The sequence below is a fragment of the Poromitra crassiceps genome (assembly GCF_964638095.1).
Source record: "Poromitra crassiceps genome assembly, contig: HAP1_SCAFFOLD_297, whole genome shotgun sequence".
In the NCBI taxonomy this organism is placed as follows: domain Eukaryota; kingdom Metazoa; phylum Chordata; class Actinopteri; order Beryciformes; family Melamphaidae; genus Poromitra; species Poromitra crassiceps.
In genome coordinates, this window is record NW_028152104.1 from 19605 (window position 1) to 32935 (window position 13331).

General features: G+C 42.3%; 2 protein-coding genes across 2 annotated transcripts in view; both read right to left on the reverse strand.

The window, feature by feature from the left end:
* The window catches only part of LOC310771006 (uncharacterized protein), a gene marked incomplete at its 3' end in the record, with an annotated part of 45968 nt that overhangs the window by 19573 nt on the left and 13064 nt on the right, over positions 1-13331 (reverse strand). The window lies entirely within an intron of this gene.
* Positions 626-8356, reverse strand: LOC310771001 (uncharacterized protein). Its single transcript, XM_083663688.1, has 10 exons — positions 8347-8356; positions 8110-8241; positions 7867-8025; positions 7591-7730; positions 7290-7401; positions 6822-6851; positions 5129-5309; positions 3957-4046; positions 3116-3177; positions 626-749 (listed from the first exon to the last, which is right to left on the reverse strand). The coding sequence occupies exons 2-9, from the start codon at positions 8170-8172 to the stop codon at positions 3164-3166; spliced, it is 789 nt and encodes a 262-aa protein (XP_083519814.1). The 5' UTR covers positions 8173-8241; positions 8347-8356; the 3' UTR covers positions 626-749; positions 3116-3163.

Here is a 13331-nt window from a genome sequence, read left to right on the forward strand (position 1 = left end):
GATGTTGTCTAACACCTCCATGGCTCGCTTCTCCATTGCTGAAAAGAGGAACGCCTGGCCTGAGGGGAGGTGAGCGACCACCTCTGCTCCACGTGGTTCTTCTTTTCTAGAGCACAGATCTTTCTCTGCGCCCTAATACACACCCGCACACACACAGACACAACATATGAAAGACATGTTACAATGATTCCATGAAGTCATTTATGCAAGAGGCCATTCTTATAGCACACTCTTAAATGTCCATGCCTGTCTACCTATCTACCCCACACCCAACTGGGCAGTGGTATTCCTGGCTGCTAAAATCACAGCAAAATGATTACTTTAATTTGTTTTGACATTATGACGCCTACTTTTCCGTTCTCGAGATCAAATCCACAACTTGAGCTCCTCCTTGAGATGTTGTAAGTTGCCATCTAAGAAAAGAGAGAAGTAAAAAAGGGGTGGGGGGGGGTATAGCATAGGTTTACTGCAAAACCAAGGAGGCAAGAAAATCTTCAAGCAATGGGTCTTCGGAAAAAACTTTTTTAATAGTCTAAATTGTTGTTGTTAACATCGATGTGTTATATAAAAAAAAAAAAAAAAATTACATTACATTTTTATATAACCCAATAAAGCATTGACTTACTGTCCCCTCTGAAACTGGTAGAGATTTTCGACATAAGTCTCCTCCCAGGAAAAGGAAACCTCTTGCTTCTTCAGAGAAGCCTCCAGATCCTTCCCCCAACTCCTGATGTCTTCAACAGTGGTACCTTGAAAATAGCATGTAAAAACAAAACATAGATTAGCTTAGTGTTTCTCCAACAGTGGTGGTTAGAGGTCAATGGTTCAATTATTAGATAAAAAAAAAAAAGGCAAACTTTAAATGAAAAACCATGGAAAAAGGATACGGATGCTGAGACAAGGATTGAGACGCAAGGAGTTCTCCTACCTACTGTATCAATGACTGCACGGTGTATGGGGGCTCTGATATTAAACATGTTTAATCTCCATAGAACTGTATTCAAGGTAATAGATCATATGTAAGGGTTCATGCGCGATGAAGTGTCCATTCTCAGAAATTAATGGACAATGCAGAGGCGCAGTCCATTAATTTCTGATAATGGACACCTCCAAGTGCATTAACCCGCTTATACCATAGTCACTAACCAAAGAAACAAAACAAGTCCATTCATTTCATTCATTCATTTTCATGCATTTTGCAATCTAAATCTAGTTGTCATAACTTTGAGAACCGGAGACAAAATCCCCTAGGCTGCTCAAGATTTTCACAGGATGAAATAGACTCAGACGGCCGCAGCATGTGGCTGATCGCTCATAGGCTACAGTATCAGTAAGTTCATAGGGGCAGTCGGCATCCTGTGGAATGCAGCCTTTTAGGCTAAGATAATTCAGATTTTCGTTTGTTTATGACAGGTGACTGCTTCCTTGTTGTTGTTATGGTTGCGCTCGAGCGCTTCGGTCAGCTGACAAATGTAAACGTCAGATCTCCGTAAATGCCCGTCATTTTGATCAACTGAGCACACAAGGGTAACCCAAATGGTTACTTTGACCTTTTTTTTCTTCTAAATTTATGAAAGTGACATATTAACACTGAACGGTGGTATAGAGCTCAAACGGCTCTGCTGAGGACATGGCACATGGATATGAATTGTGAACAGACGTTTGCCAGGACTTAGCTAGGTTTACATTATAACAAAATAATGGACACGCTACAGCAAATCAGAATCGAGTATTCACCCAGACCATGGTATAAGCTGGCTTATGTCTTACTCTAGATAAAGTGTGTTAATACTAGTACGGGTCGATAAAGCAAAAATATCATCACAGTATTTGTCTTAGTTCTGAAAATATAACAGAATTTGGAATTATTTAGTTATCCAGTGCTTTTAAATATGCCAAATGTTGTTAGTCAGTGAGTAAGTGAACACTCAAGAGGTTATGAAGGTGCTCCTTGCAAGCAGTTAATTCATATTAGAACACGGCTGTCTCGAATACTCGATTCTGATTGGTCAATCAACAATATTCACCGGTCATTATTTCTCGACGACCGACCGCTGCTCTGCCACACCTGGTATTAATCAGTTGATAAGAGCCTTTTGTCAGCAACCACTAGCCTACTAATTAGGCCAACCAGTTGCAGCTGTGGTGTCTTGTGTGCCAATTACGAATGAAACCACTTTGTGTTGAAAACGCTATTAAAATATTTGAATAATTATTTTTGTCAGATTATTGAATGATTTAGTTGTAGGCCGTGTTCTAAGCGGGATAATGTATACTGAGCCAGTATCAACAGCCAGGGTTTTTCTGCATCTAGAGCAAATGTACATATTTATTCACAATAATCTTCAGGACTGTTGATGGGAGATTTGATACAGGAATCAACGCCTATAGGCTTGCCTGGGGAAGTAAAGTGCCACATCAGTAAATACCGCAACTCGCCCGTAGGTGCATATACAGTATACAGTATACGGCACTTTCTTGATATTATAGGGCTTTGTTTATATGACAGCTTATTTTACTAGTGGTCATCAATTAGCTATTCATCTCTGTACTAGTAAAAGACTCTCCCACCTTTCGCTCAAACAGAGAAGTCCCCTTAGCGCATGTTGAGGGAAGCAACTGTAACTTCATCGTGGCTAAACAGGTTTCAACAAGCACGCTATTGCAAAAGTTAGTGAGTTAACAAACCCCCACCCATAGTACTGTAGGAAACTCAAAAACATTTTTTATAGGGGTAAGTAAAAGAAACACTCAGGGAAAGTTGATTTCTAACCAAATACAAGTAGAGAGAATATCCCTTGTCCCATCGGATTACTTACTGTCAGTGTTGGGGGTAACTCATTACAAAAGTAACATATTACATGTAATATATTACTTTTAGCAGTAACTCAGTAATATAACTTATTACTTATAGGATTTCAGTAGTATTATACCAGTTACTTTGTCAAGTAACTCAAGTTACAATTTGAGTTACATTTGATTCAATCAAAGCACATATTTAAAAAAAGATACAATCATTTCCTAATCAAACTGTGTTTTTATGCAAAAAACCACTATAGATGATAATAACAAAGGAAAAGAATAAAATTTAGAATTTTGCATTGTTTACACTGACTTCAAGGCGGTTGAAATTATTTTTCGGGATGGTTCCGGGGCAGCGATGTCATTCTGCTACTGCTGTTATTTTGGTGAAAGTAATGCAAAAGTAGTGTAATAAGTAACAAGTTACTCTACACAGAAAGTAATATTGTAAAGTAACTTATTACTTTCAAATGAAAGTAACTAGTAATATGTAGTCTATTACATTTTGAAAGTAACTGCCCAACACTGCTTACTGTAACTGTGTTACAACTGTGTTAACCCTCTAGCTCCTATGCACTTTCATCCTTATGCACTTTTATCTCTTCTCTCTTCTATCTTGCTATCCTCCTATTCTTCTCATCCGCACGTCTATTGTCTGTAAATATGTTCTAATTTAATTGCCGTTTATACATTTTTTCGTTTAAAACTTTTATTAATTTTTTCTTGTTATTGCTGTACTGTTTTAACCTGGTTGTATGTCGCTTTGGATAAAGGCGTCTGCCAAATATAAATAAAGTAAAGTAAAAGTAAAGTAACTAACCCCTCTTAATCTACCCCCCCCCCCACCCAAAAAAATTGAAGAAAAAAACTCTGAAAAACGAATGCTACTCTTACTAATGCTACTTTCTTGCTTCAAAAGTGGAACTGTTGTAGATGGTGTTGCATAGCAGAATGTGATATTGTAAGTCGCTTTGGATAAAAGCATTTGCTAAATGACATAATGTAAATGAGAGAACATGTTACGGAGTACAGGAGTATACAGTATATCAAACCAAAAATGAATTGCCATGTAAAAAGACACCCATAGAAGTACAGTGTGAAGATAATAATTGCATGACAATAATTAACACAAAATGAAGACATAGTTTAAATACCTGGCAAAGACTTCATGAGGTTTGTCAACTCTTTCTTTGACTCCTCCTTTATTTTCTCGGCCTTCAGAAGTCGCTGAGGAATGCCTGTTACTACAAAAAGAGAAATACAGTGCTAAGATTTAACCAAAGACAGAGGCTGGATTATTGACTTTTCTATGTAGAGCAGTGGTTCCCAAAGCGGGGTACGCATATGTAGAGCTACTACAGGGGGTACTTGAGAGCAAGGGGGGAAATTATTGGCAAATTCACTTTCCCATATCTTCGGGACACTTTCAGTCTCATTATCCAAATCCCCATAAGTATTCCGACAGCTTTCCTAGGGCCCAAACGGTTACGGTAATTTAACTTATTTTGGATTTTTACACTGAAGCTGTTCCAAATGCATCGCTTGGCCCCTGTTGAATCTCTGCTTAAAGAAACGTAGTCTTTTTTTCAGAGATGTGTTGACACTGCTTATAAATGCATCCCTGAGGCATTTTTTCGGCATTTTAGAAATTTATTTTCAGTAGTTCTTACATCAGCCCATAATGGATTTAATTCACAGTTCCAAAAAGCTTTACCTTTTAGTTGATGTCCTAGACTTGTAGGTAAGCCAGAAGTCTTAGTGGAAGAGTGTCTATCTATCTCTGCATAGAGAACACTGCACAGTGAACTGTAGCAGAGATCCACATCCTCCTGATTATCCCAACAACCCATATGTCTGATAATTTCTAGTAAAACAGTGCAACACAACTCTGATGAAAGAAAGTTATCAGGGAAGACTCTAGGTCGCCTACTTTTATTTAGATCAACTGGGGGCTGAACTGTAGGGTACCTTTGAGCATTGGCTTTAAATTTAGGAAATGGTCAGGCACTTTACACCGATCCCCCAAGTCCCTTCCCCGTGCAGCGCCTTCGGGTGATAGGTAGCATGAAAAAGTAACAAAAAAATATTGTGAAACTCGGTGTTCAAATCTTAAAGCAAAAATATCATCTACTGCCTTATCAACAATGTTAACCTTGAAATACTGAAGTAACTCATCCTTAACAAAAATACCAACCCCACCCTAGGCTTTAATATGCAGATTCCTATTTTGTCAAGTCCAGCCGTCCAAAGCAATTATAGTGTGTATCACACACACACACACACACACACACACACACACACACACACACACACACAAACAACTCACTTTGCTTCTGTTGCACTTTGGCAGAGTAGTGCAGGAGAGCATCTGTAAGGAGGTCTGTGCGATGAGATGGGGTCATCTCCTTTGTGATTTTTCCAAATTTTCGCAGGTAGGACCACAAGCGCTCACTCTGCTCCCCATCAGCCAGTCCTGTTCCCTTGTGGAATCGAGTGTTGAACTGGAACTGTAAACACGACATAAAACATCTGTAAAATATTAATCATGCTTAGTTGGTGTATTCATGTCCTCCTCAACGACTTGCCCGATCATGATCAGGAAATTTCAGGGAGCCAACACGGCATAGTTAGAGACATGGATCAAGGTTAATTACTGTTACAACTATGAAGAAATTATGATGAGAACTAGCAGGCTCACAGACAATTAAAAAGAGAGAGGCTTGAATGTGTGAACACTTCTCAACTGTGCTGTGGTCTCTTACCTTCTCTTATGCAATACAGCAAAAAAAAAGTACTGTGGAGACACAATGCTACCCTAAATTCAAGCACCTTCAATGTCTATTTCCACAAACTTTTAAGGCATAGATTTCAATGATTTTAACACATTAAGTGCCAGAGACGACCTAACTCGTCTTACATAATCCAGCGCTTAAGTGCCAAGGACGAGCTAACTCGTCTTACATAAACATTTTTTTTTTTTTGACGGTGGTACATCAATCAACAACTTTTACATCTTCGAGATCACTATTGGAGCAAGATAATGTGTATAATCTATTTTACCGACCCACTAAGTGTTGACAGTGCTCCCCCAGACGACCGAAATCAAAGAAAAAACTGCCGCGGGACCAAGCCGTTCAAGGAAATGCCGTGGCGATTTCACAGTAATCCATTCAAGACTTGTCTTGCCTGAGAGCGGCCGCGCACCGGCAGCAGCACACAGAGAGCGGAGAGCGATTTGCAAAATAGATCATAGGTGAAACACACTTTGAAACACCTCAGAAAGGCCAGAATCAACATCTGCCCATCGCCCACGCATTCCCCGGCCCATCTTGACTCGCACAAGGAGCGTCTGCACGCAGGCAAGCAGGCAGGCAGGCACACAGGCAGGCAGCAGCAAAAGCGCTTCTGACACGCCCGCTGTACAGCCAGGAGGACACAAGACACACGGAGGGAGGAGTTTGAATGAGAGGGGTGTTTCCTGTTGTTATGGAGGAAATTACTGTTCAAAACTATTGTTTAGAATGTCTGACGGTCTTACTGATGCCAAAAATGAATGGTTAAAGTGACTGTTTCACAAAAAGCCATTTATCTCTGAATAAATTTCCAGACGCTGAAACCATGCTGTACTCAACGGCTAATATCTACATAACTACTAACTCTGCAAACTAACTCTTTTAGACAGAGAAAGCACACATTCTATTAGTTATTTTTAGATGATTGGTGTTCATGAATTCTTAACAGAAAAGAATCCTCGTCTGTTTCTAAAATGAGCCAGAATCGTCAAAAACACCCCTGGCACAACTTACCTACAGGAATGAAAACATGGCTGGCATTCAATGTGTTAAGGACCCGTGGGGACCCCGAGTCTAGTGCGGTAGTTTTTTGTACTTATTAAAGCACAGTCTATGGAAAATAGACTGTGCATCAGGCTCAACTAGCAAACATCTACTTTCTGATCCAGGTAGAAAATGTTCCTAACCTGACATGCAAGATTGTGCCCATAAGAATGGAACACTGACCTTGTTGTTCATCAGGTCAGGATAGTGGCGCTAAAGAAATGGCAGAAAAAGTAAAGAAAACACAACTTTAATTCATAACTACACATAGTCAATTGACTGATCCCACACCCTCTTGACCCCAGCAAAGACATTTTTGACTTATCCCCCAGCTCTGTAACAAAAACAAGGTTGCATTTGGTTCCAGGTAAAATGCTTTATTACCTGCTTCCATCAAATCAAGGGGGAAATCCGGAAGTAGGACACAGACAGACAGAGGCAGACAGACAGTCAGTTACAGATAAGCAGGCAGACAGAGAGACAGACACAGACAGAGGGAGAGAGACAGACCGAGACAGACACACAGAGATAGAGACAGACAGAGATGCAGAAATTAGATGGATATATAGATAGATAGATATAGATGCAATGATTTTAAAACCTTTCACATTTGCTCTGCAATAGTACCGTAACTTAAATATGTAGTGTTACCTGTAGGTGGGGTTTGAGTTTGCACGCGATGTCGTACATGAAAACCATTTTCAGCTGGCGCTCCTCCTGCTCTCTACTGAATTCCTTCAGCAAGAGGACAGCATTTGACAGTCTGAAGAAATTAAGCAAAAAGAGTTAGATTCACACTGCTCCTAGTTCTAGGAAGGTTCCTAGTAGAGGATGGGTCAAATGCAGAGGATGAATTTCCCCATGGGGATAAATAAAGGATAACTTAACTTAAATCAAATAAATGATGTATTTAAGCATATATTTAGCATTAGTTCTTGCAAAAATCAAATACCTTTCTCCAGATTTCAAGTTTAGAAACTTGACTGGATGCTCATGCCTGCAGGTGAGCCCGAATACGCCAGTTTCATCCAGCTTTTTGAACCTGACTCTTGACCGGATTGCACTCCCAGCATGGAATCCAGGACACCCCCCCTTTGAGGGGAAAAGACAGAATCCTTTCATCACTAAGCATGTTACATTGATTTGACATGAGTAACAAAGCAGATCGCTTTCTTAAAACTATCACATGTAGGTGGAATTCTTCTCTCAAATGAAACTATAGTCCTACCTCTGGTTGAGGGTTTGCATGTTCAACAAAACTGTCCACTTCACTCTGATTGAGGAAAAATCTATCTTCATGTTTTGGAGGCTCAAAACTTTCCCCTGACGACTTTTTCCGTGGAAGTCCAAACAGCGCGTCGGCAGCCACACAGAGGGTTCCATTTTCCTAATATAATACAAGCAATGATTAAATATACGCACATGAAATAATAATGCACATCCAGACATGCCATAACAATTATTACTGTACCTTTGGACACATGGGACAGCTGGCTCCATCAGTCAGTCTTGGTGCCAAAACAGAGCAGGCCATCTGCTGGAACTGCCAGTGCCTGAACTCTTCATAGCATTCCTTCACCAAAATGCTATACAGTTCAAGCAGCTAAAACGCAACAAAATAGGAATTTGAAGATTAATAAGATGCCAATAATGTGAGCCCTGCTAATGTGGTAGAAAAGGAATTCCATATTCATAACATAAGATCCACCTGAGTTGAAGGAAAGGCTTCCTGGATCGCTGAAATGATTCCCCTCATGGAGACCCCACATTCCAGTTGGAGAAGAGAAATTAGTCTCATCAGACTCAAGGATATGGCTGTTTGTGGGCGTCTGGGTGAAGCTGGCCACAACCCCAAACGGATAGGAGTTGCATGTTCTGATTCGCACATACAGAATGTGCAAACAACAACATGCATTCTTGCTGCAACAAAAAGGATTTTACAAATGATTAATCTTTCAGGGTGTTGAGGCAGGCTCACAGCCCTATACTGTAAGCCACCGAGGTGCTTGAATTACCGGGTTGAGTTGTGGCTGACTCGCTAGCTGTGCTGATGTTAATATATACGATAACATTGCACTGAGTGCTGTATAAGAACGACGAAGAAGGCTTGTCCTTGATGTTCGGAACCCATCCATTTATTCCATTTCACCGATATGAATACAGCAAAGTTCTTTTCTACAGAAAGCAAATGTAGCACAAACATTACCGGCACGAGAGCACGCAGTGCGGTAAAAACCGTTCGCCCTTCCGGGTTCAAACACCTAACGACACCCAGTGGAAAGAGCGTCCCCCAGCAGCAGCACGTTGGGACGGTCCTGCAGCTCGCTAAGCGTGGCTGCGTGCTGCAGAGCGCCCTCCCGCTTGTTGAAGGTGTGGATCAGCTGACCTTTGAAGGCTCGCAGTATCCCCTTAACAACAAGACAGTGTTCAGTTAGGGTTGCTGTATTCATCCTCTCTTCTGGGTTGTAGATGTGGATTATGATCAGGTGGATACCTCTCATAGTATCTACACATCTACACCAATATTATTTAAAAAATCCTGGAGCTGTGCCTGTTCCTTTCATTTTATTGCCCAAAATTGTAGTTTGAACTACCAGCAAGCCACTACAAAATGTAGTTAAACTACATAGTTCAACTACATGTAGTTCACTACTCCCCAACACTGGTTATTAGTACTTATGTTTTGTTGCAGCCTGGAAAGTGAGTTTTTCTTAGATATTGATCAATCTGATTAACCTGCACAGATATATTATGGTCATCAGGCTGTCACTGGTCTATGGGCATACCGGGTGATCTCTAGTATCTATGTATTTATTACACAAAACATTTCATATTATGAAGTGCACAAACACTCACGCTGTGGTCAAAGTCCATGTAGTTGGAGATGATGCGGACGTTGGGGTGGAAGACGTGGTTCTGGCCGATCACCTCCTCCAGGATGTCACCTACGCCGGCCGAGAAGATCAACAGAGGAACCTGGTGCTCGGCCAAACGGTCAAAGAACACCTTATGACCTTCCCTGAAGACAGACACACACAAACACACCTCATTAGACACCTGAACCAATGGGCTGGATTTTGAAATCTGCAGGTTTTTTCAACTACTTCACACATCTCAAATATATTTGATGTGCTGTTGTTTTTAAACATATAATAGTAAAGGGCAGCGAAGGAACCATCTGATAAATGAGACCAAATCTCCACAAAACCATTGGTTAAAAACATCTGCAGATCTTTGTGAGGGATTTTGAGTAGTTAGTTTCTTCTATGAATCTAGATATTAAAGTTTGCGTCATCTGAATTCAACATTAGCTATCATATCCAAGCGAACACTTTTCTATAGTGTGAAAATATGCCATGCTGTTCATTTGACTGAAGTGCAGCTCTAACTTTATCCACCGCGATTTATTTATCCAAGTCAAATTAGGGTTAGGGTTATTTAACCCTTTATCCACCGTGATTAGAAACTGTCTTGCAACCAGTCACAGCCATGACAACAGCTCTATTGAACTGCTATTTTAATGTTTTCATCACAGCCTCAGATTTGCAAGAGTTTTCTTTGTGCAGAGGGCTACAACATTGGCAACAATGGGCAAACAAATGTCCTATTGTTTAGCTTTATGTCTGGAGACAATCATGTGGTGGCTTGAGGAAAATGTCAAATGTCCAAAACTCGACTGTAGAGACATTTGTAGACATTATTGCCAAGCTCATATTTGTCTCTGGGACAGGGTCTTTGTAAATGTGTCCTGTGAGCTGTGTGGACCTGAGCATAGCGCTGGAGTCCTTGACGGCCTGGGGTAGCATGTCCTTCCTGATCTTCTGCTGGATCAACAGCTCATGCACTTTAGTCCACCTGTAGAGAACAGTACAAGACCAGCCGTGACTTAAATTCCTTTTCAGTTCAGTCCCACAGGAAGTGGAAGTTTCTCCAAAATTCAAACACTGAAAAAATACTTTTGGAATGAGAATGTTATCATCTGACTAATTGCAGCAATTGAGAATGCATGCTCTAGCATTAGAAAATTAAGTCGTTTCTATTTATGTTTCTAAAACATATCGATTGGGTTAGGGTATGGTCGTGGTTAAGAAAACCCTAATCTTAAGCACATCTATGTTACTTGCTGCATGTTCTGTGTGTTTGAGCTGGGCTGTAGTCCAGTGGTGAAAGACAATGCCTTCCAACCCAAAGGTTTGTGGTTTGAATCCCGGTACGGACACTAAAACCTTTTCAAGTCTTTCATTGGGAAAGCCATAACAAAACCGCCTAGAGATCCATTGTAAGTTACCTAGGCTGATGGTCTAGGGGTTAAGGCAGTCACCTTAACAACCGCATTGTATGCGGAGAAGTGCAGGTTCGATTCCTGCAGGGGATTTGAAGTCGTCTCCCCACCCCTCTCCTCCCCCTCCTCCTCCCTCCCCATCCCCACCCTCCCTCTCCACCCCCCACCTCCCTCATCCCCTCCCTCCTCCTCTCCTCCCTCCTCCTCCTCCTCTCATCCCTCTCATCCCCCCACCCCTCCCCTCCCTCTCCTCCTCCCCCATCCCATCCCCCCGCCTCCCTCCCCCCCATCCCCCCACCCCCCATCCCATCCCCCCACCCCTCCCTCCCCCCCTCCCTCCTCTGCCATCTCCCGGTCTCCTTCCTTCACCGTGTTCTCACTCAACCACTCTCACCATCTCTGCAGGGACTGTGCCCGCTCCCCTCTCTCCTCTGCGGGTCAGTCCCTGCAGAGATGGTAGTAGAGTGGTTGAGTGGTGTGTGTGTGTGTGTGTGTGTCTGTGTGTGTGTGTGTGTGCATGTGCGCGACTGTGTGGGTGTGTGCATGTTTCACTGGCTTTGAGCTGCGACACTTTCTGTCTCCACTCTCAATTCCTTGTACAGCCGGGGGGAGGGGTCTAGGTGCACTGCTCAAATCCTGTGTGCACATCTCGGCAGGGGAGTTTCTAGGGAGTGGCCAGGGGTGGCACTGGCCACCCCTGAAATCTAATTGGCCACCCCAAAATCCTGAGGATGCTGGCATCTGTGGCCAACAATACTGTCTTTCAGAGGCTGTAGTGGGCTTATTTTTAAGCTAGAGTGAAGTTAGGCTAAATTTTGGTGAGGGAAAACTTTCTACATCCTTCCTAAATGCCACAATCAGTGCTACCCTTTCTTGAGTCTGTGCCCCACTTGGGCCACCCCAATGGCTGGGACACTGCATCTCGCCTCACACACATCTCGCCTCAAACAGACACACGTCACTTATAGATGCAGCTGTGCCGCTTAAAACGTCTTGGGGGGAGAGATATAACGGTATGAAAATTTCACATCATGATTATCGTGACTAAAATTATCACGATTATTGTATTATCACTGTATTCATAAAGAAAATGCTGAAAATGTTCAAAAAGTACTGAGAGACTCACTGAAATCATTTTACAACATTTTATACTGAAAACTCAGATCCAAAAAGGATTGATACACTCACTGAAATCATTTCTCAAAGGCTGCACGTTTGCATCTGGGAGACTGTTGCCAACTTTGGTTGATGATGGACAGTATTTACCATGTTTTTCAAAGCACTGTAATCACGGTACCACGGTAATCACGGTACCACAGTTTTAATGATAATGAAAATTTTAAACGGTACAGTTATTGTAAGGAATTGTATCACGGTTATCATTAAACCGGTTATCGTTACATCCCTACTTGGGAGTATGCACACATTGATGAGTTTTGTTGGGGCTATATGTTCACTGATGGCTGATAGTGGGCTCTCTGGAGTTCCGGTAAGAAATTTCCAGAAAGCAGCCTTGGATCAGATTATGAGTCAGACCAGAACAGCCAGACTTTGGGTTTAGGTCTTGGTGAAACCAATGATGCTGATGATGTCATACATCTGGGCTGAACGTGAGGGTGACTGGCTTCTCCATCTGACCACATTCCAGAAGATGCTTACCTACTACTTTGCAGCTGGCCATGTCAACCATATCAGGTATGGCCATACTACAGTATCTTCATTCCATGGAGAAGCTTTCTCCACAAAGCAATTTTCTCCAGGAGCAGCATGTGATGCGACACATTAGTGGAATATGGAATGGCCTGTGGAGCAACCAGTTCATAGAGTCCACTTTCATGAGGTACGGCCACAGTGATGGAGGGATCATTGGATTACCGTGAAGCCATAGGCACTGAAGATATGGGCCCTGAGCCACCACATATGCTGCAAGATTGTGTCAGACATGAAGGAGATAGAAGAGGATAAGACAGATAGGTTCATCTCTATCACAAGGTGGAGGCTAAAGCCATGGGTTAAGCACATGCCAAAGTCAAGGACTTTGTCAGAAACTGGAAACCTGCCTCCATCCATTGGATCCCAATGAACACCCAGGGGAAAGCATCATGAACATCAAGATCACCCTACCAACTGTCTATTGTAGACAGTGCCATAAAGATTGAGGATGGTCTGCATTTATATAGCGCTTTTATCCAAAGCGCTTTACAATGAGTAGATAGTCTACATTCACCCATTCATACACCAATGGCGGCAGGCTGCCACGCAGGGTGCCTACACACCATCGGGAGCAATTTGGGGTTAAGTGTCTTGCCCAAGGACACAACGACAGCAGCTGGGAGGGAGCGGGGATCGAACCGCCAACCCTTGCGTCATTGGCCGACCCGCTCTACCTCCTGAGCTAAAGCCGTCCCCAA

Excerpts from the sequence above, each read along its gene's own strand:
- LOC310771001 (XM_083663688.1), bottom strand. The coding sequence starts at position 8,172 with ATGGCCTGCTCTGTTTTGGCACCAAGACTGACTGATGGAGCCAGCTGT. Across the intron at positions 7,731-7,866 it reads ATGCAAACCCTCAACCAGAG|GGGGGGTGTCCTGGATTCCA; the intron begins GTAGGACTATAG and ends TTCCCCTCAAAG. Across the intron at positions 6,852-7,289 it reads AACTCAAACCCCACCTACAG|CGCCACTATCCTGACCTGAT; the intron begins GTAACACTACAT and ends CCATTTCTTTAG.